Source organism: Maylandia zebra, linkage group LG23, assembly GCF_041146795.1.
Source record: "Maylandia zebra isolate NMK-2024a linkage group LG23, Mzebra_GT3a, whole genome shotgun sequence".
In the NCBI taxonomy this organism is placed as follows: Eukaryota; Metazoa; Chordata; class Actinopteri; order Cichliformes; family Cichlidae; genus Maylandia; species Maylandia zebra.
In genome coordinates, this window is record NC_135188.1 from 5,627,309 (window position 1) to 5,654,380 (window position 27,072).

General features: G+C 39.6%; 1 protein-coding gene across 1 annotated transcript; it reads right to left on the reverse strand.

Moving 5' to 3' along the window:
• Window positions 1-8,089: 8,089 nt before the first annotated feature.
• Window positions 8,090-13,084, reverse strand: fstl3 (follistatin-like 3 (secreted glycoprotein)). Its single transcript, XM_004554908.4, has 5 exons — window positions 12,852-13,084; window positions 12,283-12,468; window positions 10,446-10,661; window positions 10,121-10,348; window positions 8,090-10,010 (listed from the first exon to the last, which is right to left on the reverse strand). Exons 1-5 carry the CDS (start codon window positions 12,919-12,921, stop codon window positions 9,958-9,960), a joined length of 753 nt encoding a protein of 250 aa, XP_004554965.1. The 5' UTR covers window positions 12,922-13,084; the 3' UTR covers window positions 8,090-9,957.
• Window positions 13,085-27,072: the final 13,988 nt, after the last annotated feature.

Below are 27,072 nucleotides of genomic sequence, written 5' to 3' on the forward strand. Positions count from 1 at the left end.
TATTTAACAGGGACAATTCATGTTACTGGACTTCGATATTACAAAAAATATTAGACGTAAACATTGTAGATCACAGTGAACTGCTGACACTGTCATATAAAAACTTTGCCATAAAAAATACAAAAATAAAAACAAAAATAACATAGATAGAATTAAGTTAATAGTGACTGTGGATGGTGCCATAAATGTTGCCCTTGGTAAACCTCAACATTCAGTTTCCCTTACTGACAGGATGGAAGGATAGATAGATAGATAGATAGATAGATAGATAGATAGATAGATAGATAGATAGATAGATAGATAGATAGATAGATTCCACAACCACAAGGCAAATTATTGCATTACAGCAGTGGGATAAAGTATTAAAAAAATTGTATATACAAAAATGATTACAAAAAATAAACAAAAACACAAGTTAGAGAGTAAAAAGAATTTGAATTAATAAATAGTATGTACACAATAAATATGACAAACAGCTACAAGAAGGTATGATACAGAAATATGAGTGTGAAATCTTGTGCCTGTCACACAAAAAAAGAGTTATTGTATAGTTTCATGAAGAATGCTAGGAATGAGCTCCTGAAATATCATTATGGCAGTTGGGTTGAATAGATCTGACACTTATTGGTTATTAAATATATATATATGCATTACAATTAGAATGTGTGCTTTAAAAAATCACACATGTGGTTTACAAAATGCCACCACATGGTGGTGCTTTTGTGTATCAAGTGGTGACTTGAGGGTATTTCACAGTGTAGCCAGTGACTAAAGATACTACTCACTCTTGACAAGTTTCTCATTTCTGTCCCATGATAAATAATAAATATGCAGTTTAGTTTTTGCCTGTTGTAAATGAGGATTCATACTAATATGTTAGCTTAAAAGCCTTAAGGAACTGGAGACTGGTCAATATAATTACCCCCAGTGAATCTGTATCACCACACAGTGTCTCCACTGAACTCGTGTTATCCCTGCAGGTTCATTGCCCCCCTGCTCACCGTCTTCACATGACAACCAGAGATGTGTTTTTGCAATTTGGCAGCACACTAGATTTATTTTGACACATGCTACTTTTCCATTGGATTACTGTCAACCACCTTATGAGCCAACAGGCATGCTCCAAGTATTTAAAGGTTTTGTAGCATCTGTTTTTGAACAAAACTATTTCATCAAATGTGGATTTTGTATTTTTCATGTGTCAGTGTTTGACAGCAGTTATTGGAATATCATCAAGTGTCAAACCTGAGACAGAAGACAGTAAAATAAGTAGTCACTCACACAGGAAAAAAGGTTGTGTTGTTTTAAATTCTTCATCAATCTGGTGGCCCTGAGATAGCAGTGAAAGGTCTCAGACATCACATAGTTGCATAAGGGCTGGAGAGCAAAATGATTGATTACACTTTGTTTTCAGGTCTGTTTTTATTTTTGAGGTTGTCAGCTAAAATCTAAGCAATATTTTTATTATACACAGGTGTCCTTAATGAGATTACCTTAACAGCAGACTCATGGCTATAAACATATCACATAAGTCTGGAGTCACATCACATGTTGACAGCAAGTAGGAGTTCCCATCTGACCAGCCATTGGCCAATCAGGTTTCTAAACCCTTCTGGCCTGATTTTTACATGAAAACATTTGCTTTCATGCTCTTGGTAACAACAGGCCTATATGCACCCAGCCTCGGGTATTTTTTTGTGTTTAGTGTTTGCTATTTTGCACAAACAACAAATAACCATGTATATCTGTAAATGTGTTATGCAAAAAAAAGTCAGTAAACCAATCAATAGCTTAAAGTATGGTATGGCACAGTGAATCACTGGAAAAAAAATGCTGGATGTTGCCACACAGCAAAGCTAACAATGTAACCAAGTTAGTTCCTAATGTGCTCTCTAGGTTGATGTTGTGTCTGATCTGGCCATGTGGGAGCAGGAAAGACACGACTGTCCCATGGGCTGAGATTAGAGAGAGTCTGATAGCACCGAGGTTTGCTATGTCTGCCAGACTGAGGTAAGCTATTGTCTCCCTGAACCCAGTGCGTCACTGCCATTGCAGTTGAATGCTCATTGTAGCAATGCAATCTGGGGACTGAGTGACCGTGGGTCAGAATGAGGTCATGTGGGCAGCAGAAAACAACTACCAAGAGACCTTCTACATCATAGTTTTAGGTATAGAAGTTTAAAGTTGCTTTTAAACACTGGATATTTACCCTAAAACTTTGCAATAGTTGAAAATAATTTAGTCTGTTTTTTCATGGAGCTGCGATAAAGCAGCTTTTACCTTTTTAAGTCAGACTTTTAATGAATTAATTAATAAGACTTTTTTTTTTTAAGTCTGATTAATCTGCACGCTTACATTCACATGAAGTAACTCCTAAATACAATATTTGGTATTTTCATGACCTACTTTTAATAGCTTAATTTATATTGAACTCAAAAAGACGGCAAAGTGTCGCAGCCAAGGGAGCAGACAGATATGGTGCAAGGGACACTGCTGCTTTTGTCACTCCATCAAGTTTTTCCAGACATTCCCGCCAGGATTGCCCCACACTGTTCCCCGGGGCCCCAGAATCACACTAACATACACACATAAATACACACACATGCAGACACTCAGCAATAACAGCCGCCTGCTGGAACTTCCTGGGCCTCTTAGTCATGCGTCACTTGTTTTCAGTCCCACCCATCGAAGACTCTCTCTTCCTCCAGACATACTCTGTCTGATGCCATGTGTCACAAAACTTGTGCATTACTTGCATTACACACACACACACACACACACACACACACACACACACACACACACACACACACAGCCAAAACATTAGTGGTGGTCAAAGCTCTCTTTAACAAAATAAAACTTATACGTCTAAGAACATGAAGATATGCACAGCTTATAATCATATGTGAATCACAGCAGGCATCCCAGCGATGTTTTTCCACTCTGCATGTTTCAGGATAAACCTCCATGGTACAGCGTTAGTACATAAGTGTTTAGGATTACATCACTGAGCAGCTAACAAAATATAGATGTTGCTAGAGGAACACATGTGTACAATTAGCTACTTAGTTTCAAATGACTTGTTGTAGTGGAGTGTTTGTGGTAACTGCAGATGTTTTGGCAAACTTTGATTTTGTCTGGTTTCATCAAGCAGTTGTTGCATTAAGTCGTGGTAATCAGTCCTGATCACTAAGAGTGTGTTTTTTATGCCCTTGACCCAATCAGTATCTTTTTGTATTTGCTTCAGTGCCATCTAACTTTGGATCCTCCTGATTTTTTCCTCAAGAACCACCATTACATTTTTATTTCTATTTTTCTGTTTAAGAACCACTGGCTGAACTGTCATACATTTGCCTGGTCAAACATCAGTGTTACCACAGGAAAAAAAAAACTGTAATCATTTTCTGCATAAACTTCAACATAGAAATTTTGGGTTTGCTCGTATGATTGGAAAGGAAGAGTCACTGAGTCACTCATTCTCCATGAGGAATGAAGAGTATATTCAAATCTAAGTGGGTATTGATACCGTGAGGAAATAAGCTACAATTACAGTTTACAATAAAGAAACCATGTAAGTAATAGGTTGCTGAATACAGTCTCAGAACCACTGAATGTGCTACAAAGACAACATAAGCCATGTGTGAATCACTCAAGCTGCTGGAGTTTAACAAGTTTGTCAAAGAGACAGTACAAATACATCATCTAGATGTTCTAGTTTAATGACTAAATGTTTTGAGTTGGGTAAAGTGGGAAATCCAGAGTTGAGACATTGAGACATAAAGCAAGTTAATCCCCCCACACCACAATAAAGAATATCACTATACCTTTTTAAAACTTTTTTTAAAATACTTGGTACAAAGAAACCAAACAAAAAAACCTATGTCTGATAGTCACCCCAGCTATTGGAAGCCGCTAACCTGGATATCTTGACAGTGTTATTGGTGCTAATGGCTTCTAGAGCTTATTTAATGCAGTTAGCTGGCAAATACCAGTGTGCTGCCTGATTGCACAGATTCTTCATCCAAGAAATCTGGTGAGTGAAATTCAAGTAACCCTGCAGCAGATTGGCGAGCCGTGCAGGGCGTAACCTACGTCTCACCCTATGACAGCTGGGATAGGCTGTAACCCAACCGTGACCTGAATTAAATAATTGGAAGAAAAAGGAAGGATGGAAATGTAAGCATTTCATTTGTGTGTTACTTAGTATTAATCGGAAAATATCTGAGTAGGTGCATTTTCACCCATACATAGTAAATGTTGCTAACCAGTCCATTGCATAGAAAACATAGCACCCTCACTTCTCGCTCAAATGTAGCCGCTGGTGTCAGCCATAATGCTACAACCCAAACTTTAAATGCAGAGTCCACAAACCAGTGGGTGACATCAAGGTCACTATATTGTTCTGTTATGTAGAAAAGTCCATGGCTTTTACATGTTTTGTATAGATGTGTAAAGGTATTGTATGTCTGTCTGCATGAATGAAACTACAGAGTGCCATAATACTCATAGAGCATCAACAATGTTTGTGTGTCTCGTACCAGCAAAAGCGTATGCTATACACCACTAGAGTGTCCGCTAAACACGGTGTCAGTTCATTTAAACCATCTGTTTGTTTATAAGATGTTAAGCTTAGCATTCTGGGGAATAGATGCCATATGAATCTCCTGAGCTTGTCATTGGTACATTTTTCTTCAGCTAACAAAGGTTCTCTGAACAGGTGATTTAATTAGGTGTGTCCTGGTGGCTATTGCAGAAGTTCCTAATGAGCAGGAGAAATGAAATGAAAAGGCAACTTTTCCATTCTCATCTTTACTGAATTTACATGGTATGCTGTAACACACGACAGCACATAAATGCTCAAGCAATTTTCCATCATAACTATCCAACTTTCCATGATAAACAAGCAGGTAGCTGGCCAAAGCTAATAAAAAAAGGTATTTCACTCTTGTTTCTGTAAGTGAGCCACCTGAAAAGCTGATGTGAAACTGGCCGTGGTCTGGTAGCTCTCCAAGCCTCAAACAGCACAATTGGACTTCATTTGAGTCAAGGTTAGGAATGTAATAGAGCCCCATTATCACACTTGACTGACTTTTCACTTGTGCAGTGTGATATTTCAGCACAAACCCAAACCAGAGCTAATTTACGTACCTTGTCAAATGTCAAGGCAGAGAAACAACAAGCGCCTATTTTCCCAGCATAAATGCTCCCAGAGACTTTAAAAACCACGACTAGACATTCCCTCAATAGTTTTTTGAATATAATAGTGAACTCATCAGGGATCAATATTTCATAATTATGTCTGGAATTATATTTTGCAGAGAATCTTACTGTATATTTTGCTTGTCCGGTTTCTCCCTGTGATTCCTAGTACATATGGGCCGGACCACACGCAGAGCCCACAGAGAAGCCAGAGGTCATGATGAGGAAGTGAAACAATTCACCAGGAATAATTTGGGACAATTAGCATTTACACAACTTCCTAACTCTGCTGATTTGTTGTTGATGATCAGTACTTGGATAACGCTGTTGTTTTGCACTACACTTGCCTGCAGTTTTACATTACTGTTGCCTCAAATGACTCAAAGAAAGTGGCTTTGGTGATCGCAGACGTTTCTCAGAACTTTTGGGGAATTTTTCTGGACATCATTGTCTTTACCTGACATCCACAAATAATCTCTGAAAATCAGCTTTGAAATAACACTTCTACGGCATGAAACAAAACTTCTAAACATTGCCTAATTATTATTAATTGCTGTTTATTATAAAGGCTCTTTAGTGAGTTATAATCAGCAGTGATATGTTCCCTGACAGATAGATTATTTTGCTTCTAAAGAACATGTTACTCCAGATAAGCAATAAAAAGCAAAAAGCTTTCCCAAGAAATATATAAAACATCATCTGTAATTTAAAAGTATAAACTAAAAGGCTGATGCACTGGCTATTGTGTCAGCATAATAAACTATTGTCAGACGTAAAATATTGCGCACATGTGGAAATTTGAAAGACTCGTCATGTAACAGAACAACTCTGGGAAATAATGTGTGAGGCAGATATTTTCTGATGGAGTGATGGATCTGATATCTATTAGTTTCAGCTGTGGGATGGAGATGTTTACAATCCAGTGGCGCGATCCAGAGAGTGGGTGGTCTCCAAAACACTCCACAGCACTGGGTTTCATCACAACATTGTTTCAGATCTAAATGTTGGCTGTTACTGGAAGTAGTAATGCAAGTTGGAGGAAATGATACCATGTGGACGTCGTTGAGAAAGAAGCTCGACATATCAGAACAGGATAATGACGCATCCTTCAAATTTCAGTGTGGGCGTCACATTACAGCCGCATGTGTTTGGAGGGATATAAACAACTCACCAAGGGGCTCTGATGTAACGTGTATGACTTTTCCCTTGGTCATAACAGGTGAGCTTCAACAGCAGAGATGAATCCATACTCACACCCACACACACTAACATACACCCACCCACTCACACACAAAACCGTGTTCCAGGGGAAGCAAGGCTAACACCTCTTTGGATACACCACAAACCATAACATGTAGTAAAAGGAATGAAATATGGAGCAAAGTGGGCACAGCATTCCTGAGGTCAGCGGTAGATGTAATTAGAATTGCTCTGAAATGGCTCATAGGTTTACTCTGTGGTTATGTTATTACCACCACTGCTATGACACAGGCCCATCATATCCAACATCAGCTGGAGGCCTACGTGGTAATGATGTCCAGGCTGTTCCTGGTGAAGATGTTACACAGTCATAATGACAACAACATTTTTTTAAAATTTGTTTTAAACAAAATGTACCTAAATGAGCGTAGTTAGTCAGCACACGTGAACCAAAACTCCTCTCTCGCTGTGTTTTCCACTTGTGTATTTTACGGGGAGACCACAGGTATGTCAACATATGTACCTCAAAAGTGTGGCAAATTCTTTATTGCGGTAGACATTCATTACAAATTCTTGTGGGGGTGCCATATTTTAAACTTTAAAAAAAGAGACTAGTTTGGTGGGGTAAATAATATAGATGGCAAAGGTGTGGGAATTTTTAAAAAATATTTATTACACAAATATGTTACTAGTTGGTTAAAAGTTATAATATATTAACATATAGAAAATGCAAGCTGTTTCAGCTCCACTCCAACTTTCTTCGCAAGTAGAAGGCAGAATTTTTCACCTGGGATGACAGTATTAAGAATATTTTCTAATTTTTTGACACCATACAGAGCTGGGGATAGACTTTACTTTACTTTGGCTACGGCAACGTGAATTCCACATTAATAATGGAAAACTAAACTGGCTTAGTAGCTACACTAGCTACCTCTTTTGTCTATAAAACTCTAGTAAACCATAGTGAGATCATGGCTGTTTGCTCGATGACAAAAGCTGACCAATATGTGTATGCAAGAATGCCAGAGTCAAATTATTTGAATTAGTTTGGGTCTTTTTTATACACAGTATACTAACGATGTTAAAATGTACATTTCTGAAAAAGCAACACATTTTACGAGTGGGCACAGCAACAGCTTTGCTGTGGCATTATTATTTGCCCTGTTTGGACTAACAAAACATCTAATTCCATTCCCAGTGTAATAAAAGGGTACTTGGACAGGAATATAAACATCTGCCTAAAGTTGAACCAGATGCTGCTGCATGGCGGAGTGCAGGATTCAGAAGAGGAAGGCTAGAAACAGAAAAACAAGGGAGGTACTTTATACAGGAAAGTGAGTCAGTATCAAGGCCTCAGCGCTTCGAAACATTCAATCCTTAGCTCCTTTACCCTTCATCCCCCTGACCCGTCCCGCCTTTTCTAGGACGGGGGATATCCCTGAGGAGACGGGAGGAAAGCTGGACAGGCTGGATTTCATTCTCTTTCCTCTCGCATGTGGCCTTGCGAGGGATGTCAGAAAGGCAACTCACCCACTGCACGCACAGAAGACGAGGTCTAACCACAGCACACATAAACTGACAGCCTCTGTCTGGCTGCTGGAGCCTGATCCACCACCCTAAACCCCAGCTGATGAGTTCTGTTTAAGGGTGCAAGTATGATCTCATTTGGCTGAAGTGATTAAGACGGTGACACAGTTAAGAAAAATTTATTTATCATCAAATACATGTCAGATGCTGTTTCACATGCGTAAAGTATTGTTATTAAATTACAATTGAGGCAATAACAAGGTATAACAAGGCAGCTGGGAAAAGAACATTTTGATTTTTAAAGAAAGAAGACGCACTGTGACACATGAAACTTTAAGTTGTTTTACAACGGCAGTACAAAAATATGTTAATGCATTTGTCATTCAAAGTTCACAGTAGGTACACGGGTAGGTGGTACACTTGAGATTGTTATTTACAGACGGAAAGTTAACATGTTTCAAAGTACACTATTAAGGCTGTTTAGAGTATCCAGGCATCTGCTTTGAGTTTAATATGTTGAATTGGATCACTTGACTACTGGGGCGATCGTGGCTGGGGCGATCGTGGCTCAAGAGTTGGGAGGTCGCCTTGTAATCAGAAGGTTGCCGGTTCGAGCCCCGGCTTGGACAGTCTCGGTCGTTGTGTCCTTGGGCAAGACACTTCACCCGTTGCCTACTGGTGGTGGTCAGAGGGCCCGGTGGCGCCAGTGTCCGGCAGCCTCGCCTCTGTCAGTGCGCCCCAGGGTGGCTGTGGCTACAATGTAGCTTGCCATCACCAGTGTGTGAATGTGTGCGTGGATGACTGGATATGTAAAGCGCTTTGGGGTCCTTAGGGACTAGTAAGGCGCTATATAAATGCATTCCCAGACAAATTTAATTTTCCTTTAAGTCAGGCGCTGCTAATTACATGTGTCTGTCCTGTAAGTTATTTAAACAAAAAACAAAAAAATTCAAAACAAATCAAAGCAGCAAAACAGCATCAGAACTAACTTGCATGACGTACAAAAAATATTTTACAAAACAAAAAAAAGCATTCAACAGAGGAGGTATTGTAGAGGGCTCTGGGTTGTACCAACAGCCTTGTGAGACTCCCAGAAACACAACAAAACTGTTAATTTCGGTGATCAGCGGGTGGCCAAGAGTTTGGCCTGGGATTCAGAGTAAACATGTGTAGGGGGGAATAGAGACTATACAGATTTGTTTAGACTGAACCCCGTCCTCACCACCCTAAATGAAATATATGCAGCTGAACTTGTAGTTGCCACGTTGTTGTTTGTGGTGAATTGAACCCACATCAACAGACGACAAAATAGCATCAGCTTTCGAAAAAATTAGCTTTGCTTTCCATTAACTTGAGGGAAAATGTTTGTTTGTGGGGAATGGAGTCTTTAAAACTGTAAAATATTTGTAAAATGCCAAACCCAGTGACTTCATATATATATATATATATATATATATATATATATATATGTACATTAAAAAACAAACAATAAATACTTTCTTTTTTTTGCATGAGTGTGGCAGGGCGTGGCCTGCCATGCCATGCAGGTGTGTCCACCTTCCCTGCACAGCATCGCAGGCCACGCCCCGCCACAAAGAGCTTTCATAGAGTATACTATTTTTGTTTTTTCTTTTACTTTCATTTTTTTTTTTTTTTAACCAGGCTAAAAAACATAAATAGAGTTTTAATACCTTCTCCAATAAATAGTACTGGTATTCTATTTACAATATGCACACATCTCCCAAAGAGCTCATGAGATATATCTGTCTCATGACAAACGCATTCATCTGCCTCCACTTTCCAAACTGAAACATAGTTAACAAAAAATAGCTTTTTAGAGGCATGTGTGTGTTATTAAACACCTCTCTTCCAACAGAGGTGTCTCATATCACATCTACCATTAATATGTAGAAAGGGGGGAGGGGGGAGTGATTGTCAAAAAAAAAGTTCCTTATGGGAAGCTAGTGGAGCAAAAATGTTTTTTGATCGGGTCATATCCTACAAAAAGGGGCTGCGTCAGGAATCGACCATCTAGACTGCGTTTTCCTCACTGCCATCCAAGATGTGAAATTTCCGAGATGGACCTGCAACAAACAAAAAAAGAGCCATAAATGACTTTATTGTAGCAAACAATGTCACAGCAATGTAAAGACAGGTAAAAAGTAGAAGCTGGCAGGTGTTTGAGCAATCTTACTGTTGCAGTGCCCATAGTGGCGGACTCCTATGGAGCGGCCGAGGAAGCAGGTAGCCCGGCGGAGGTGGCAAGCGCTTGGGTAAGTGACGTTGTCATTACCACAGATACGGTGCTCAGACGGCATGGGTATTGGGCAAGGTGCAGTGCGGCACATGACGCAGTGAGCACTGTTGGTCTGGTCGGTCACACAGGTGTGAGTTCCTGGACACACAACACTGGAGCACGACTCTGGGGAAATAAAGAAAAATAAAAGGCATTAGGGCAACAGAATTGTTGGAATGCTTAAGAACAAAACAGCTTAGCTTCCAGGGAAGGATGAACTTACTTCTGCACTCTCCGTGGTACATGACCTCAAGGTCTGGGTGTCCCATACAGCGCGCCATAAGCAGAGAACACTCATCCTTATATGTCTTCCCATCGCTGCCACACACAGGATGCCTCCGGGTAATGTGAGAGCAGTCTGGAGAGCAAACACACTGAGGCCTTCCTGTCTTCATCTTGCAAACTTTCCCGGGACCACATCTGACTCCCTCACATGTCTCTACAAAAGCACAGTGTAATGTTACCGTATTAACAAGACTGCAGACATCAGGTGATTCACCTGCGTTTTCATACAAAACAAGCTGGAAACCTGGGTTTTTTCCCAGATCACAACACAATTCCCACCTTGCACAATATTTATAATAATCACATCTCTTTATTGACCGTTACACACAGAGGTGTCTCGCCCGATGGAATGTGAGGCTGGCGTGTTTTCATAACAGATCTGTGTATGGCTGCACACAGACTGTGCGGAGGCTGTGAGGAAGGAGTTCAAAAAGCTGTCAGGAAAGTTTAGGGGCTGAAAAACGAGGAAGCTACAGGCTATTCCGACACCTCATAATGTCAAAGCACAGGACGATCTGTAATCCTAGCGCAAAATCAACATGAGACAGTGCATACAGGTCTCTTCCCGGGTTTCTGAGTCTGTGGAGATGATTCCTGATGAGCTCCGAGTCCCGAGGATTCTGTAAACAATCGGGAACTTATTTCCTGTCTCCAACAGTACTTTAATATCCTGTTTTATTTCAAAGCTGTGTTTTCATTGCTCGACTCCCCTGGTCTGTTTCTATGGTTGATTTCAATCTCTCCCTTTCTGTCTTGCTGTCTGTACACCTTCTCTTCATGTCCTCTGCATATGCCACTAATGTCCAGAGTTGCTAGCTATTGCTTGTTATTTATTTGGCATGACACAACATGGTTGAAAATATTGATGTTTTCCTCCTACAGAAATCCAAACTATCAAAATAGCGCAGGACATTATGATTCCCAGGTGTCTGGGCAAATTTCAGAATGCAGGAAAACATTTTCCTGTTTGTGAAAGAAAACAGGACTCCTTTTTAACTAGCTTTGGTTTCCACCAGCCTCATTAATTTCCCATGAGTTACAGCGGTTTATTTTTATGCAAGAGGCATTTTAACAAAGCTTTAACTGTGTTCTTTCTGCTTATTTAAAATTTATCTAAACAGAATTCACATCTCAACTTCTCCATGATGACCCATGTGACACACCAAGGCAAACATGGGGCTGAGTGTATCCAAAAATGCCAGTAGCTAGTCTTGTCTTTTTAGTGGAACTTATTAAACATGGAAAGAAAAGAAAAGAACATTGTTCACATGCAAGTTCTGCTTATGAAAACAGAATTTATCTGCAAGCGAACCTGAATGAACCTTGCAGAAATTCCATGGCAGGAAGCTTCTCAGGACAGCTGGAGTTTTGTATAATGCCTCTCCTTGATCCTCGTCTGCAATTTGTTAGAAAGCTGCACTGGGAACTCATTGTGTAAATATCTCACAAATGACTCAAATGGACCTTCTCTCTCCAAGAGACACAATTGTTACATTATGCAATGGAATCCCCAGTGTATTAATCGAAACCCAATGATATTTAAGCTTTGTTTTTAAGTGCGCAAATTATATCTAGGGTATCAGCTGTTATTCCATGTACTCACCTTAAACTAACTACAGTAGCAGACCAAGCGCAGTAAATATTCGAAAGAATATGACTGTTAAGAATTAGGCAGCATCTTTTTACAGTTAATGGCAGTGACTAAGAGCAGTACATGCAACTTGCTTCTTATACTTGGCAGATGCAACTCATTACTTTCTTAATGGTTTGTTTACCTTTGCATGGTTTACAGGAGACAATACCCAGGAAGCCCAGCAGGCTGACTTCATTCATGGGCAGGCTGGTGTTGGACCACGCTGTGTCCAGGCGTCCCCCGGCACAGCACTCCTCCCTGGTCACCCCTCTCATCAGCACCATGTCGCACCTTTGATCTTGACTCTGCTGCAGCCAGCACATCCCAGCTGGAGATGGTGCCATAACAGATGTTAATTATTATAGGAATATTTATCTTTGTTACAGAAACACTTAGGAAGTGTATCGTGTTATTATGAACGATTGTCAATCACACTTCATAAGTCTTGTCACAAATCTTTGTCTTTTTAAAAATATTATACCATCTAGAACACTATATATTACATATGTCAGGGTTTTTTTAACACATATCAGTAGTAAATAGCTTATTTCGAATTTACAAAAATGTACATGCAAAACAGGAGAAAAATGGATTGGGGTTTTGTCAAAATCCTTCTTTCACAGTGATCATTTTACCAACATTTCTGCTATGATTTTTAAAGCATAGGACATTTTGTTCAACATATGGAAAAAATGGAAAACATCTACTCACCACTAACAGGATTCCTCCCAATCTGACAGAAAGCGAGAATCACCCCCAAAACTGAAATCAAAACGTTCATTGTGTATTCTGAGTTAGTTAAAAAACTTCTTCTCAAAAGGTTGTCTCAGCAAACACCTAGAAGAAAAGGTGATGGTCCTTTGGCAAATAGAGCTGATCACTCTGAGTTAACTTTGCAAGTAGCTCTGCCTTAAGTGAATGAATGTGTTGTGAATAAGTGATGTCGTTCCCCCTCTGTATAAATATTTATGCTGCTGGGATGGGCGATCCTCTCAGCCAGTAATAAGCCAGGGCAGGACACAGTTTGACTCTGACTCAATTTCCAGAGTCGGGAAATGATCCATGCCCTGCAGCACTAGACGGAGGGCACTTATATGACCTCACAAAACCTTTTTACACCACACTAAATAATAAAAATCATGAAAAGCGCTTGTTTTTTAATAGCCTTTTCTTTATAAAACATTAAGTTTTTCTAAAGACAGCAGTGTTTCCTTATATACTATTAATTAAAAGATGAACCTTTGGATGTAACCTTTTTGTTGCCCGTTGGGGTCCAATATGTTTTACTTTGTATAATTTCATTTAGCCTTTAATGGGGCACAGCTTGGAGATACTTATTCTCCTTTTTCTTTCTATCGGCTGCTCTGTGTGGTTTTGGGACATGGCCCATTGAAATGACACACTTATTTCTTATCTCATTGTTCTTTTGAAGTGACCCTAAACTGTTCTTTCTGTAGTGTAAATCCAGCAGAAGGCAAAAGTTCCCCACAACAAAGCTACAAATTATTATCCAGTGCCTATAATTATATGTATCTAGCAAATCCGAATACATGAAGCAATTTGCCTCGCCAGCACTGTCATTCCTTATTTTGTTGACTGTCTGGGTTTATCAATGAATGCTTATGTTTCGCTGTACAGCTGCGGTTAGAATAATACTGAGAGACGAAGGAAAGAGTGGGAGTGAAGGTGGTCTGCCCTTGGGCAATATATCAAGTTCAATAAACAAAACTATGACATACATGTCTGTCCTTTCATTGCTAATCTACGATCAAACACAGACAGCCACAAGCAGCGAGACTGAAAACATTCAATAAATTTTTTTTTAAAAATGTGGACATATATACAATATCTGTCAAGCGCAGGGACAACAATGTTCATGTAACACCACCCAGTCTTTAGAAATGGCACACTAGGAGCGAGTAGAGCCTAATCTATATTAATACTGTGTCAGATCAGGACATCTGCTCTGCTTTTCCTCCTTTCCTGCACTCATTCACCCCCTGACACTGAGAGGTAATGACAAAGTTATGCGAGTCTGCCCATCTGTCTGTCACAGCTTTATTTTTAATGTTCCCTTTTGATGGTTGAGGGGGAAATGGAGGTAGCATATGCTGCAGTATCTGAGTCTTCGTGAATGATGTTGGCTTCTTCAACGGAGATCCCCAGGGCAACGAAGGAATGCTGCGTGACCTAGGAGGGGAGGAAAGACGAAAAGAGCGCAGCAAGTAATGGCTGTGGGTGGCCTGCCTCCTTGCTGGGTTTCTGCAGATCCACTGAGCCCCTCATATGGTTTGGATCATCACTGCTGAGTGATACAATGAATACAGGATGGTGGGAATTTTGCAGCATCCGCTGTATGATTTTTATTAGAGAATTTAATGTGTCCCATTTTTGTGGGATTCTAGTCTTTTTCAAGTGGCAGGGCTCTTTGGAGTACCATGAAAAAAATCCAGCGTAGACTGTTTCCATCGTGGAACAGTCAACACCTGCCTTGTCAGCACATCCCCGACAAGGCAGGTGTGGGGTTCGGTGTCATTCTGTAGATCACCAAAAAATTTTTTTTTTTAAAAAACACACCACTGCCATCTAGTGGAGTGGTTTGGTGTATATAATATAGCAGGGTTTTATCTTTGCTCACACACATTTAGCTTGTAACTAGGGATATGCATTCACTGGAGCCCCTTTTGCTTTCAGAGTTGCCTTAATTCTTTGTGGCATAGATTCAACAAGGTAATGGAAACATTCATCAGAGTTTTTGATCCATATTGACAAGACAGTATCGCACAGATGCAGATTTCTAGGCATTTCTCGGGAAATCTCTCAATGCACCACATCTGAAAGCTGCTCTATAGGATTTAGATCTGGTGACTGGAGGCAGTTTGAGTACAATGTTCAATGACTTGAGCTTTGTGATATGGTGCGTTATCCTGCTGGAAGCAGAATCAGTAAATAGGAAGATGGATGCACTAATGTCATAAATATGTACATTGTCACCAACAATACTCAGGCTGTGGAGTTTAAAGAATGCTCAGTTGGTAGAATGGGCCTCAAGATGTGCCAATTCTACCCACACCACCACACTGGGATTGATTGTGCTTATACCAAATTCTGATGCTACTATCTGAATGTCAACAGATATCCAGACTCAGATAAGGCAACCCCAATCTTCTACTGTATTGTATCTAATTTGGTAAGGGTTAGCTTCAGTTTCCTTGTTCTTAGTGGCACCCAGTCTAGTCTTCTACTGCTGTAGCCCATCTGTTTCAAGTGCTTTGTGTACATAGATGTTCTATATGTATATGTGTGTGCATACACACACACACACACACACACACACACACACACACACACACACACACACACACACACACACACACACACACACACACACACATATATATATATATATATATATATATATGACCACAGAGTAAGCCTCCTCTGTCCCTCCATCCCCAGATGAGAAACATCCCATTTTGGCTTTTCTGATGCATATACTCAGTTCTGCTCAATATTGTTTTACACTTGACGCAACAATGACATTGTGTTATGCTGTAAAACAAACAATATGCAACAAAGTAACAACTTTCTATTTAAAAAAGGAGGAAGCCTAAGTATCCCCATGTCCAACTAATAACAAAGTAATTAAAAACGCATTCCACTGATACCACTTTAGCTCACTGGGTTGCAAAGAGAACAACCCTTATTCCATAAGGCCAATATGGAAGCTTGCTTCCAAATCCACCCTGAGGCCATTTTCTACAAGTCTTCTTTATGCTTTTCTCCCAGCTTTCCAGCCTTAGCCGATGTTTGATAGGACAGTGTCGGACAACATGCCCAAAAATATATATTACAAATTGCATTTGAAACATGAGTCTTTTTGAGAAATATGACTAACTAGTAGTGTTAATCAGGAAGTTATTTCAAAGTTAAGAGAAAGTCACACATGGACTGCTAGACTGAAAGAGAAAACAAAGTGAGACCTGTTTTCTTCAAAAACAGGTTTAATTAACTAAAGAAACCAAGGATATAAACACACCTCAGTTGCTGCCCCACCTAGGAGTGAAAAGGAACAGGAAGGGATGCACTCCTTATTTATATAATGCCTGTGGTGAATTCAGTTAAGGAACAAAGAAACTCAGGAACCAATCAGCAATGAGAAAATCAGGACAGGACTTCAGGTAAAGGAGTTGAGGTGGGGATAAATGAGGAAAATTGTAAAGAAAGCAGACAGCTTTTCCTCTTATCTGCTGAAATGCAAGTTGTGATCAACTCTAGGACCAAATTTATTATAATATATGTATTATTATATTATATGTATATGATTAAATGAAGCTGTTGCTGTCTTTTCTATTTTTCTTCCTTTAGCCAGTAATTTACAGGGGTAATTGATAAAAAGTACCACAAGATGGCGCTTCTCACATGTGTCTTAAATTTTCAGCCTCTGTCTCTGCCTGTAAGGTTCACCACTCATCTTGGGCTATTAAAATGGCCGTTAGGCAGCAGTTTTGGGAAATTAAAGCAGTCTTACATTAAATTCATTGGTTTTCTTGTCAAGTCCCACATGCTGACTTTCCCAACCATACAGTTTCAGTTTCTGTCCTGGAGGAAGACAGCTGACATCCATGTCATTAATTAATGGTTGGGACATGTAAAATAACTCTCTACATGGGGACTATGGCTAAGGTTCAGAAGCCTTTGTCTCTGAATTGTGCCCCCCCCCCAGAAATTCCACGATTTGATCTTCAGTGACATTATTACAGTCAGTGCGTGAGCTGCATCCCAACTTATCAACTGTACCGTGTTACATATGAAAGGGCATGCACTCCTGAGTCACTGAGAAGAACACTTTCCTGTGTGGATAAATGAAGGCACTCATGTTGTTTCTTGCCATTACACATATCGAATCAGATGTGTAGAAAGAAATGCACCCAATACTCTTCCTTCCACCCGCTGCCCTGTCTTCAGTCATACAGTGTTGGTGTGGACGTCACACAGCTAAACACAGCCCAGCAGTGGTAATTGCTCTGTTCGCCCCAGACTGGCTGAAAGCAGCTGCATCATCTATCCACTCAATTTACTCCTAATGTTTGTTACTGATTGAACCGGCAATGAGGCCAGGAACAGTGACAAGGCTGGATAGAATCAAACCTTGTGTCCGTCTGCATGCACAACTTTCCTCCTCCTCCTCGTCCACCCCGCTCTAGCCCTCTCCTTCTCTGCTTCCTTCCTGTGTTCAGTGCTGCCCATGAGAAGTCCCTCCAGCGTTTCATTAATGGGGCGAGTTAATGTTGGTGCACGCGCCGCTCATATAAACTGCACTCGCTCCCTCTTCACCTTTCTCCTTCCCTCCCCCCTGGCCTCCCTCCTGCCCCCGTGTCACCTTTTCCACTCACTTGAGTCCTCTCTTTGCCCTCTCACTCTGCAAGAACCGGAGACTGATGCAGTCGTGACTAAGGATCTCCCTCGGTGTCAGAGTAGCTGTTGTTTAGCTCTAACTCTGTGCAGCTCCGGATGGCTCTGCTTTTACCCCGAGGGCTTTAATAACCTGAAATCTTTATACTCTCCATAGATGTCATATGCTTCTGTATTCAAAAGGACTTATAAAAGCTTGTAAAACAGACTTATATGCCCCTGACATCACATTTCAGATTGATCTGTCATGTAAAGACATTTTTGGAAGAATATTTTAGCTGAGTGCCTTTTCCACCGTTGATACTGAATACTTAATTTAGCCAGTATATTATCAGCAATATATCCAAAATATTAGACAACCAATATAATTTGTGTCAAATTATTGTCATGGTGTGATGAAAATGAGTACTGTTTTACTGGATTACTGGAACTTAGATAGTGTCATTGAGTATTTCTGCTAAGGCAAAACTCCCCTCAACTGTGTTACATGGGGATGATATGTGTATATATGTGTATATATGTGTATATATCTATATCTATATCTATATATACATATGTGTGTGTGTGTTTATATAACGTGTCAGAATCATTTTTATTCCAGGAGTGTATATTGCCAAATCCATCTGGAATAACAAAGTGCAAAGAACAGCATATGTTTTCGGCATATATTGGAGAACATATGCTGTAACAGCCAGACATTATTCTGGCCTCCACTCTTTGCACAATGGTAGATGACGCTGCAGCTGATCAGATATTGCTCTTTATTAAGATTGATTTGTTTTTTTATATCTTCTTATTTAGATATCAATAAAAGCAAGTGTCTGCAAACTATTTTAGTCCATGCAAGAAAAAGATTCTAGTATGTGAAGAATATCCTTCACATAAATGTTTAAAGAATCAAACCGGTCCTTTATCTTTTGTTTGGCCTCTATTTGACCTAAATTTGATTTGTAATTGTGTGAACAGGGAGTGAAACAGAGTTTAAAGCATCCATTTTTACACTATATCACTCAACCCCTGGTGTATCAAAAACCCTTGCATAAATAAAATGTATGCACGAATCAAATAATAAACCAAATAACAACAACAAGAATAATAGAACAGAGTTTAATGTTTTTATTTGAAAAAAATCTTTCAAAGTAAATTTTTGCACTACACATGTCAAATTCCAGCCCGGTACTGATCACAGCTATAGCACAAACGTGCTGATCTACATACCCTGCTTGATTGTGACTGCAACTGATGTGCTAGCAGCCATCTGCCTTCTTTACACTTCAAGTTGCCTTATGTTGCACTGAGAGCTCACTTAAACAAACAGTGTTTGTCAGGGCTCATTTAAAGGTGCCACATTCAGTCCAGCTAATTGCTATTCAACTCAATATGACTCAGTTACTGTAGGCAGCTAACTGCCACTTACTGTAGTCACTTCCTGCACTGTTGGTGAAGAATTATGTAATGCGAAAAGGGGTAAAGTCTCAAAACTCATTGCAATGTATACCAAACACAGGAAGTGAATTAGGAAAGAACAACAGGAAGCACACATTAAAAAAAGGGGGATTAACTGTTTTCCAGTACTGATAAAAAAGATACTTCAGGTTCCTGATGAAAACAGCGCATCAACAGTCATAATAATATTCTCAGCTTCACCAGATTTTAAAAGTAAAGCACTGTTGAAATGATGTGCAATATGAGTTTCTTCCATGGCATCGGATACTTTTGAAATAGTAACATTCATTAGTTCAAATTAAAGCAGAGTATAAAATCCCTGAGGACTGGAGCGCTGTCATTTAAGCTAAATTGCTCTCTGACCTCCCTAATGTCCTCCTTTTTAATCAATCACAGGTGATCAAACATGGACCAGAAGTCAATACCTCTGTGAGTGTAGGATCCAGTCATCTGGAGGTGCTCAGACATTTTATAGCATAAATAACTTGTGGATATTTAGGTGGTATTTCAGTACTCATCAATGTTTTTAATTTTAGCTGCGAATATATTAATTTCCATCAGTGTCATCACTAGGTGCTAGATATGAGTCAGAACTGTTGGCGGTCTTTAATGTGAAGGCTTCAGTCTCACACATTGCATGTTTTTCCTACATAAGTGAGCAATATACCTGCACATTATGAAATACATTTCTCACAAAGTATGTAGTAGCCATAATAATATACCCAGAATAAAACATCTTTATGTGGAAACTTCTTAAAAGAGAACTCAAAGTGTGGTTTTGTACAGAAATAAAATAGTGTCCTCTTTCCTTTGCTCTAGGATGCTCCAGTATGACCCTGCAGATAGGTTCGTGATTCAAGAAAAGACAGAGCATAAGTAAGTAATCATTCTCCTGTTTGCCTCTGAAGCAGCAATGTCACTCAGCCTCATGCAGGCCTGAGTCAAAAGCTCCAAAAATGACACAGACTTCGGTACATTTCTGTGTGTGTGTGTGCTTTTGTAAACAGGGGCTTATTGGAGTTTTTGGTGTCTTTTTGTGTTGCTTGTTTTCTGCTGAAATCGAGTGTATTGGTATCACAGCAGGAACCACTTGTTAGATCACACGCTGCAAATTATGCCAGACTCTGCAAGATCCCATGGCTCAAACATGAAAGCATGACACTATTGGCTTCCCCCCAAAAAATACATAAATTTTCAGCCTGATCTCACCAGAGAAAAAAATAGTGGCTGATTTTTGAAGGCAATTGTCATGTAAATCCATGTATTTACATATAATATGCATCGCCTTTTCATGGAAGGATTGGTTGCACTGTGGTAATAATAACAAAAAAATGGAGGTCTATTTTAACTTATTTTCCTAAAGCTTTCCAATTTCCTCAGGTGCCTAAATTAACCAAACAGTAAACGTAGGTCTTGTGGCTGTCTTGTTTTTGATTTGTGCTAATCTCGTCCCTCTGCCTCTGAATGCACGTTTGCCAATTTTCACACTGCTCCAAAGGCGCTAGCAGTGCAAATGTGAAAACACTCATAAGTTGCATCTGTAGTCTGTATACACTCATTAACCCGATCAGGGATCTCATTAAAACCACATGCCTAATATTGGGAAGGTCCCTCATGCTAAAACAATGTCTGGCAGTGGGATGTTGGAAGTGGATCCTTGTTGTTTTGCGGGTGAATCCTGATACACAGAGGCCCTCCCTCAAACCTACCACCTCCTAGTCCAATTGTGCATCCTGGTTAAAACCAGGTTAAAACTTTAAGCTCTTTATTAAGTTCTTTGAGCCACTCTTGGCTATTCTGCGATGCACTGTCCTGTTGGAGCAGTTCACTATTGTTGGAGGTGTACTTGCTCTGCAACATCTCCATAAAAGGCAGGACTTAAGGTTTCCCAGCAGATTATTGCATTGTAATGAGATAATCAATGCTATTCGTCTCGCCCATTAGTGATTTTAACGTTGTAGTTGTTGGTCAATGTTAATCAGTGTTGGAGATGTTGGAGATATGAAATATCAGCCTATTATGTTATTTAAGTACATGTTGAAATCTCTCCCAAAAGCTTTGCATGATTATAAACTGCTAACTAAGCTGTAGTAAGGAATATTACACATTATAGTTTAGCTATTTTTTTCATATAAATGCTTTTGTAAGACTATTTCAGGTGCTGTAGGGACTTATCAGTTTTCCAAACAAACAAACACTGGCATGAAGGGTGATATTATTTTGTCCAACTGCATCTAAACATTCATTTTCACATTGTAATTTTCCAACTTCCAAGCCCGTGTCTGCGAGCTATCCCTTTAAAGACTCTTGACTGCACAAAAGCTGATGCTCATGCTGGCAGCAGTTACCATGGCAACAAATGACTGAAGTGTATCTATTGCTGCTCTTATGCTGAGAGCTGTCAGAAACAGATAAATAAAATGAAACAGAGGAGGGAAGATTTTGATTCTTACTTTCAGAACTGAGAGCCATGTGACAGCTCGGAAACTTTGATTCACTGCATTCAGTCTGAACACGAATAAGTCACGAAAACAAACACATCCATTAGTCAAGTATGTGTACAATGATATTACCAGTGGTTACCGTCACTGCCAGCATGATTTAATTTTACAGCTCTTGATATTTGCAGCTTGTTTTTGGTTACAGAATAATGTTTGACAAGCTGATCGATGAACTTCCTTTGGCTACTTCTCTGGTCATTAACAACAATGAATTATTCCGGAGAATTAAATCAATTTGTCTGCCATATATGGGAGCTGTTTCTTTGCAGACGTAGGCAGAGCAAGCAACAGTGGACGGGAATAAATTGTAGGTGAAAAAAAAACTACTGACTGCTGTATAAATATTTAAACAAGCAAAAGGGCAGATGGGTCTTTAGAATTAATTACCCCATTCAGTGTAAATATGAATGTTAGGGGTGACTTCATCAGTAGAGGCTCCATGCTGGAGTCTATGCAGTATTAATGACTGGCAGCAAAAGCCCTTCACCTCTTAAAGTGGAAAATGTTTGCTGGCTACAGACAGAAGCCTTCAGTGTTATACTGCTATCAGAGGGAATGTCATTTTAATTGGTATTTTCTAGTAAAGGAAGATTCAGCAGGAAATAACAATCCTTCTAATGATCACAACCCATTGTAGAGTCACTTCATGTAGAGACAGGGTAGCACAAAGCCTCTAAAACTGATAATAGCTTACTGCATGGACCAATGTGTGGGTCATCCACTACATAGCGAGACAGTGTTCAGTGAGACACTGAAGATGTTGTTGTGGTTGCCAAACATATTTTGTTGACCATGGAGGATTGGTGTTTTTAGTCATGGTGGAGGTGTGGCTCAAAACAGCAGTGGTTGCTTACAGTCAGTTTGTTCACCATCTATCTCAGCAACTTATTAACCAGAAGCTATAAGAAGACTTGCTTTACTTAGCAAAAGCATTAAAGAATTGCTTCATTTAAATGTACATTTCTAGGATAAAAGAGCATGCTTTTTCTAGTGAAAAGCATTTTAATTTTGTTCAAGATTGACCCCCACCACAAACCACCATATGTCTGTGAAATTGTGGAAGGATTGTGACAAATCAGAGCTTCACCTGGCAAAGATTTGCTCATCCCCACTTCCATAGCTGTTGATGACGGTAGCAATCTTTTTCTTTGTGTGTTTCTTTTAAAAACAGTACAGTATGACTAAATCTCATTTTCCTCCAAAAAATTGCATCCATGCTTGTGAAAACATAATCTAAAAATAGCGTGCTAGGACTCACGTGGCTATCTGAAAGCTCTTAATTGGTGGCATCACAGAATATAGATCCTGAAATGGACATGGAAAGGGTGAAAATTTGCCTTTGTCTCTCAAATCCTTTTTTAACAAGAGAGAAAGAGAAAAAAGCCAACTAAACCTTGAAGCGCCAGGTACAGTATGACATAAGCCCAACGATCGTTTTGCTGAAAATATTTTCAATTCATTGTTGAACTTGCTGAAAGTCACACATAATTGCCCCTTTAAATGTTTTTATATAACTGCAGTGGTGGAGGTGGTGGAGTAAGTTATTTAACTCTGGAAATGGGAGTGGGAAGAAGAGTTCTTAGTCTCAGGAAAAAGGAAGAAAAAGTAATTTCTGGAAATAATAGGTATTGACAATTGAGGGAAGAAATAAAGCGGCGACTCTAACAAAGCAAGGAGACATGGACTGTACATGTGACAGCAGCACAAAGAAGCCAACGTTGCTTGGTGTGTACATCACTATCTACATTACATGAAAGCATACACACGCTCCTCCCACGCATCAAACACTCTTCACTACACTTACACCTTCCACGCTTTTGCCCACGCATACACACATACTACTTTACACTGTTATAAAAAAGCTCTCTCTACACACACACACACACACACACACACACACACACACACACACACACACACACACACACACACACACACACACACACACACACACACACACACACAGTCACTCGCAGCTACCTACCTTATGCCCCTGTGGCTCAGCTGGCATCACTCATGCTCTCTGAGCTGTTACAAAACTAAAGGTCTACATCCCTCCATCGCCAAACATTACTCACTGCTCGCACTGAGAGGATGCTGTGTGTTACATGTTGTAGTCTTCTTTATTCGATATTTCTGGTAAGAGGAAGGACAGGCAGGCCATTTTTTGACTGAATGATACATAAGAGGAGAAAGCCACCTACAGAGCACACGTGTCGTATAGTGACAGCGTATATAACTATTGTGAAACCATCTATCATTCACACTCCCTATTCCCTGCCTTTTTACACTTGAAGGTCCTTCAAAATTGCCTTTATGTAATTTATCATTATGTAGAAGTGATTATGTGCCTTGTTACATGTAACTCAAATTAATGCCACATTTTCACACCATGTAATCATCATCAGCAGAAAACTATTCACAAGCTGTTATGTAGTGTTTCATAATTTAAGTGTCTACACAAAGTCGTGGTAAGGCGTCTGCTTTTCTTTTATAAAGTGGGGAATCTATTGGTACACTTCCAGCTGTGTTCTGAATTTCAAATGTATTTTTGATGATCATGAATGACAAAGTTAATATTCATATGAGTGAGGGGGAGGAATCTGAATGGGTCCCAATTGTTTCTACCAAGCCCCTCATTAAGACCACAGAAGCTTCATTGCTTCATTCATGTCGGTGCGTCGTGAGCGGACAGTCTGAAATGTGTAAAAAAGAGCAAGAGCACACTTCATGATGAGATGACACCAGTCACGACCCTTGTTTGAAAAAAAAAAAGAAGTCATTTCTACCTTTCTTTTATTTGTCACGGGGTGACTGCATGACACACACACGAGCACGTATTTGTCTGTATGGCCCTTATGGACCTGTAAGTTTGACTTTTATCTTCTAACAAGCTGCCAAAGAGTTGATGTGCTGTCGGTGCTGCAGATGTGTTATTTATAAAACTGCTTTGTGAAAAAAAATTCTGAAAGAAAAATGGAAATCACAGAGTTCTTAAAACTGAATAAAATATCTATTTGTTCTAAGTCTTTGTTCATACTTTTGATCATTTTGTGGAAGAAAAGAAGCTGTTCTTTGGTGAGAATCTTAAGAGGATAGTTCCACAGTACTGCTGCCACTGTAGCTTATCCCAGCTATCATGGGACAGGTCTAACATGTAGAAACGCTAACATTCACACCCACAGCAAATGGAATTAGAAATAGAATCAGAGAATTGCCAGTTAACCTAATACGCATGTCTGTGGATTGGATGGGGTCAAGTCGGACCACACAAAGGAAGAGCACACGCTACTTCCACAAAGAAAAGCCCCTATAGGATTCGAACTTAGGACCCTCTTGAGAGGTGGCAGCGCTGAACACTGAACCACTGTAATGTTAATTTGTAATAAATTTTCAAGAGGAACTGTTACATAACTTGTCTCTCATAGCTTGTAATCAAAACTGTGCATAATAGGTCTTTATTATGGTTATTATTCATTATTACTTACACTGATACAAACCACTTCATGTCTAGGCTACAAGAGTTGTAGCTGGTTTTTATTTATGCTATAGAAGAAAATTTCCCCTTTTTCAGCTTTTTGTTTTTCTTTTGCGCATTACTTAACTCAAACAGGAAAACCACAAAAGCTCAAAAAATATTTGAAAGCATTTTTTGAGGAAAATATATGAACTCAACATCAACAGTCACCGTTACATAATATGACCTGATTTTTGCAGAGAGCTGTCTAGACCTGCTGTTTGTGCCAGACCTTTTTGCACAGATAAATGCAGTGAATTGAGTCTTGTTCCAAATGTGTCTCCCCACACGTATTCAGCTGTCTCATTCATCTTTCACTCAGTTGTCGCACACGCAGCCTCTCAGTCCCTTTTCAGTGTTTCCCGACTCCTTGGCTCACTTTTGTTGCTCTGTACTTAAATCCTTTAACCTTTTCTCCGCCATGCTTTCCTAGCTTTTGCAGCTACCTTTTGTTCTCATCACACGAAGGAGCTCTTGTAGGAAAATGGCTCTACCCCCACACCCCCACCGCTTCGTGATGAGACACTTCATCATGAAGGAGATAGGTTCACAGGAGCACGTCTAATGACAAGTTGGTAATGATTATCTGTTTCAGTGTCTAGAAACAAGAGACATGATGTGTTTGTCTCTGATTACCTGTATGTCTACAGGCTATTCTGGCTTCAAGATCATTTAAAAGAAATGATTAAGGCCTGTAGTTTGATTATTAGCAGTATGCAAATAACCGTCAACCCACAATGGTTAATAATAGCTATACGCGCTGTTAGGAATGGCTTAAATAGGAGTGGATAATTCGAAATAAGGAGCTGCTTGGGCTTGCAGTAAATAAGCTCATGCTGGGACGATTGCAGGAGTTTACCACTTCTAAACAAAAGAGGTGAACACTGTTTACTTACAAAAATCCATCATGTATCGATTAACATTAAGCAGATGTTGTTTATTGTTTTTTCCCTTCAATCATTGAAGTCATTACACTTTTTTATTCTTGCCTATAGAAAAGAAGTCAGACATTTGCATGCTGCTCAGTTTATGATTGCAGCTATTTTGATTTAACTAATAAGAAAGGAACCAAGTCTTTGCTAAAGTCTTCTCTTTAGGAAACCTACTTGGAGATTAATGAAAAAGATCACAGTCATGCGTAGCATCTTTGATGCATGCACTGGGTTACATTTGAATTATTTTCTAAATGTAGTTGTGTCAGCAGCTATGGCCTGAAGAGACATATGTAGGCTGACTAACAGAAGGTGCTAGCAGTGCTCAATATGTCATTGTCTCTTGTTTGGCTAATTACAGCATGGTGCCGGTGTCAGCCCTCCAAGCAAGCCAACACGAACTCACAAGCGCACGTTCAAGCACGTGTAGACACACAGCCATCAATCATCTCTGACTGAATACTCCATCAAAAAGCTTCAACACTGTTCTTTATTTGATTTTATGCAAATATGCTTTTATAGGAGCGTTCTGATTCAGCATTCTTATTGCAGTGACTCTTTATTGCGGTGAGTCAAACGTGGTGATGAAAGGCTACATTACAACAGTCTCTTCAGATTCGTTTATAATCAAGCGTCCTCAATCACAGATCCAGGCAGCGTATTCTTGTGGTAGGCGGGCAGAAGTCATAGAGAATAATCCTTTTATTTGCTGTTATTACATGTTTGCCTCACTGCATTACAGTATACAGCTGAAGTTAGACCTGTCTTGAGGGTCACATGGGAAATTATATCTATTTATTTATGATCTTGTCTAGTTTTATTGTGTTAGTTTTTGAATTGGAACATTTATTTTTCCATAGGAGAGCTTAATGAGCTGCCTGGAAATGTGACTGTGTGCACACAGGAACCAATTAAATTAAACATGAGGACCATCATTCTTTTCGCCCCCATCTCCAGAATGGTAGGACGTGAAGAGGGACATGGTCTGATTCATTTTCTATTGCCAATTAATTGCAGGTTAAGTATGTCAGACTGGAGTCTTGTTTATGTGGTGGTAGGAAATTAGATTACTTCTTCTTCAGTCTGAACTGAGGGCACACATTATTTCAACACAATTTAGG